This window comes from Poecilia latipinna, unplaced genomic scaffold (assembly GCF_001443285.1).
Source record: "Poecilia latipinna isolate Pla-1442-1.1 unplaced genomic scaffold, P_latipinna-1.0 Scaffold1691, whole genome shotgun sequence".
In the NCBI taxonomy this organism is placed as follows: Eukaryota; Metazoa; Chordata; class Actinopteri; order Cyprinodontiformes; family Poeciliidae; genus Poecilia; species Poecilia latipinna.
In genome coordinates this window covers 116,380-120,363 of record NW_015114307.1, presented here as the reverse complement: position 1 = coordinate 120,363, position 3,984 = coordinate 116,380, and the positions used below count along the sequence as shown (strand labels likewise).

Here is a 3,984-nt window from a genome sequence, read left to right as displayed (position 1 = left end):
AAATAAATAAATAAATAAATAAATAAATAAATAAATATCCAAGGGGAGTGAACACTTTTGTAAGGCGCTGCAGAGCTGATCTTTTTTGCTGACCTCAGCACTGGTACTTTAGCACCCCCTGCTGGTGACGGCCGACACCATGATTAGTTTTGCCTTTCTGAACAGTTACAAAAAAACAGAATGCCACAGCTAAAAAAGTTTTTCAGTAGTTGAATAAACTCTCTCCTCTCTCTCAGAGATTAAACACGGTTAGCGTCAGGAAGCTGCTCCATCCTGCTGCCTGGTCCTGGTTCTGGTTCTGGTTCCTTCAGAGACTCGTCGAGGTTTATTTTGGGGACAAAGATCAGAAGTGTGTTGACCCGCAGCAAATTAACTCCGCATTTGTGTGTGTGCGTGTCTCGGTGTGTGTGTATGTGTGTGCGCGCGCTGCCTCCAGGGGATTTGCGTCCATGCCTGCGGGGACGTGGACAGCTTGCGGATGGATTGATGGCGTGACGTCACCTCTCCCAGAGGGCAGGATTAAGTCAGGAGGGACAGAGACAGCGCTCCGGTAATCTCCCCGGTGATACACGGGGGAAGCGGACACGGTCGGAACCGTGGGTACCGAGTGACCCCTCCAACCCCCCGCCCCACCCCACCGGGTCCCCCCATCCTCAGGGAAAGCTCCCAGCATGAAGGGTCCAATGCAAGCTCCGCGGGAAGGCGACGCGCCCCCGGACAGGTGAAGGCAGCAGCAGGTAAGCTGCAGAGCCGCGCAGGGTGAGCTCGTTTGCGGAGGATTTACCTCGGCAAGGTGTTCACAGGCTGCAGCGATTGTCTGTCAACAACTGCTGCTAGTACTGCTCCTGTGTGTGTTTGTATGTGTGCGTGTGTGTGTGTGTGTGTGTGTGAGAGAGAGCTGCAGTGGAAAGATTGGGACATTTTTCTTTTTTTAGCATAAAATTGTAATGAAATGAGCTTTTCAACAGCGTTAATGTTCACGCATTCATGCAAACAGAGGAGGATGCAAGTTAAACCGAACTGGCTCAAGTGTTTTACTGTAAAGCTGACAGATTTATTGGAACCCCGAGGAAAAAAAAAACCCAAATGTGTATAAAGCCTTCAAATTCACCTGGTAGAACAGCAGCTTAGACTCCAAGGTAAGTAGTGCAACCACAGATGGACTCAGAGAAGAAGAAAAGCTAATTTTATGCCCAATTAACCATCCCTCTTCTCATGATTCTCCTCAAAGTCCCGGTGAGAAGATCCGTTTTCTTCTGTCAGAGGTTACAGCAGTTTTACTCAGAATCCCAGAGAGTCCATGGTTTCATCTAGCAGAGGTTCTGCAGGCTTTACCATCCAAAGAGTCAACATAAAGACGAGGAGGAATAGATTTAGAAACTAAGTTAAACCTGGCATTTAGTGCTGTAACTGTATTTAAATAAATTATTTGGTTATTATTATTTTTCTTTTTTTCATTTTTGGCCAAAGTTATTAAGATCTCTTTTGGAGTGTCCACTTGTGGTTCCGATTGCTGCTGGTTGCAGACCCCTCTTCAGGTGACGGCGGCCCACAGCACCACACATCCTCCACCGGGTTTAACAGGCAGCATCAGAATTGATCCACATCCTTTAATGCCAAACCTGGACTGACTGATGAAAACATCCATTTCAGTCTCATCTAGTCTAAGTTCATATTTGTGGTTAAAGTTCTTAATGTTATGAACATCTTGCTAACTCCATGTTTATGTTTTTGATGCTTGGAAAGAAGATACTTTTTTTCTAATGTCACATAGTTTTTTATGTTGATACAGTCGTGTGGTTGTACTTTGTTATCCTGGCACGTTATGTTATGAAGTCTTCACCACTCAGCTCCTTCAGACTGAATGCTGTCCTCTGTTTTCTTTCATGTTTCTCACAGCAGCAAAGAGAAACGAAGCTCTGCATAACACCACATTTCTGCTGCAGTCCTGAAATGATAGAAATTAAACAATAAATGGTAAAAATACTTATGTTATATGCATTTTAAATGACACTCAGCTGTCTTTTTGTATCACTTGTTATAAAACACAAAACACACAAAGTGAATAAGAGATGCACCAGTCAGGTTTTTCCTGGTTAATACAAATGTTCATGTTTCCTTTCAGGTCTGATGTTTGGACAGATTCCCATTTGTTTCTATTTTCAAGGACTTTTAACTCATAAAAGTGAAACAAATATGCTGCTTATTCTTTGGCTGACAGAACTGTTTTGAATCCAGCAGGCAACGAAAGAATTACATCTTTGTCATTTACCATTAAAATCAGATTTTCATTAAGTTCCAAAAAAACTGAATCAAAGTAAATACAAACAGGTCCAATTCATTTAATAACAGAGGAAAAATTGATCATTTTATCAATTAATAGATTTGATCAGTCAAACACCAATCGGAGTTCATTTATCCAAAATCAGAAATCAAGATTCATATGAAAATACATATTATCACCTTCCTAAGATAATGGCTGAAGTCTTTTTTTGTTTGTTTGTGTTTTACCAAAAGACGGGTTTTATGTACCTAAATTATCTTTCGTCAAAAAGTGAAGATTTTTGAAAAGAAGAAGAAGAAGAAGAAGAAGAAGAAGAAGAAGAAGAAGAAGAAGAAGAAGAAGAAGGAAAAACAAACACTTTTGGCAAAAAATGACTTAGGCCATTATTCTTGGAAGGTGTCGTCTGGTTTTTCATTAAGATGATAAAATTCAAAATCTGGGGATGTTGATCACTTTACTGCCATTTTCAGCTGTCCTCCCTCTTTAGGCGTGGAATACTTGGGTTTTTTTTGCTTCTTCCATGACAATGAGGAGAAAAGGAGGGAATAAAAGACTGACTTCTCACGCCGTAGCTACATTTCCTATATGCATCTCTGAGCATTTATGGTTTTGCTCTCACCTACTTGGCAGTTTCCTCTAAATAACCAGAAAACCCGCAGGCAAATTTGCTGAGGTCCTGTTACTTTTACCGCTACCGGTTTTTAATTCACGCAAGCAGTCTTTAATTTGCGGGTCTGGGCCCAATGCCCTGTAATAACCAGAGCGCGCTTATTCTCCTGCAGATGCGCTGAGATCAGAGAAGGAAGAGCGCCTGCTTTCCCCCCTCTTTTTTTCCTTTGTTGGGTGAATTCAGCCGCAGAAACTCTGAATGAGAACAAAAGAAGTGAAAAGAAAGTTTTGAAAGCGTGCAGGTATGCAGTGGTGGCGGTACGTGCGTGCGTGCGTGTGTGTGTGTGTGAGGGCGGTGCGCTGACACAGCCTGAGAGAGACAGCAGAGGCTGAACCCCAGAGAGGGAGCGACATCAGTGCGGGGCAGGCTGGGAATTATGCGACGCGGATGCGTCCAGTCCTGTGTCCGCGCAGCAGAGAGACACCGCGGCGCGTCTTTACGCTCAGAGGCCGCCTCGTCCTCACCACCTCACCGCCGTTCTCTCTTCTTTCTCCCACTCCAGTCTCACCTGCGAAGCCCCGACGGAGGACCGCGGAGCTCCTCGGCGCTGAGCGACTCACGGATGCTCCGGTTAGCCATGAAGACGCGCGGGGCGCAGTAACTCCTCGCCGACATAGAGCTACGCGACCATCACCATGACCCTTTAAAGTCCAGCCGTCCATCTCCAAGCAGAAGAGGAGACGAACAGAGAGGCCTTTTTTAAAAATATATATTTTATTTTATTTTATTGCTCCCTTCAGTCCGCAGATGGACCGAGTGCCCTTGGCACTGGCCGCTAAGATGCGCTGGATCACACTGATGCTTGCGGGCTTGACTTTCTGGGGGAAACTTTCTATTTCTAACTGTTTCGACTACGAGGAGCCCGGATTTGATTATTATGAAGAGGAAAAAGTGGAGAGCATCGACTACAAGGACCCGTGCAAAGCTGGTGAGTCAATTTTCCAACTTTGATTAGTTTAAAAAAAAAAAAAAAAAAAAAAAAAAAAACTTTTCAGTAATAACATAAAAAATTATCCTCTGCGGGGGGGAA

The 3,984-nt window shown here is 44.0% G+C and overlaps 1 protein-coding gene across 2 annotated transcripts in view; it reads left to right on the top strand.

The window, feature by feature from the left end:
• Positions 1-634: 634 nt before the first annotated feature.
• The window catches only part of tll1 (tolloid-like 1), a 65,900-nt gene continuing 62,550 nt past the window's right edge, over positions 635-3,984 (top strand). The window contains exons 1-2 of one of the 2 annotated variants that reach the window (XM_015060178.1): positions 635-737; positions 3,457-3,882. In XM_015060178.1, the coding sequence (XP_014915664.1) occupies positions 3,702-3,882 (181 nt within the window). In that variant the 5' untranslated portion in view covers positions 635-737; positions 3,457-3,701. Of the gene's footprint in view, positions 738-3,273; positions 3,883-3,984 lie in introns of those variants that run through there. The other variant, XM_015060179.1, reaches the window with a different exon arrangement.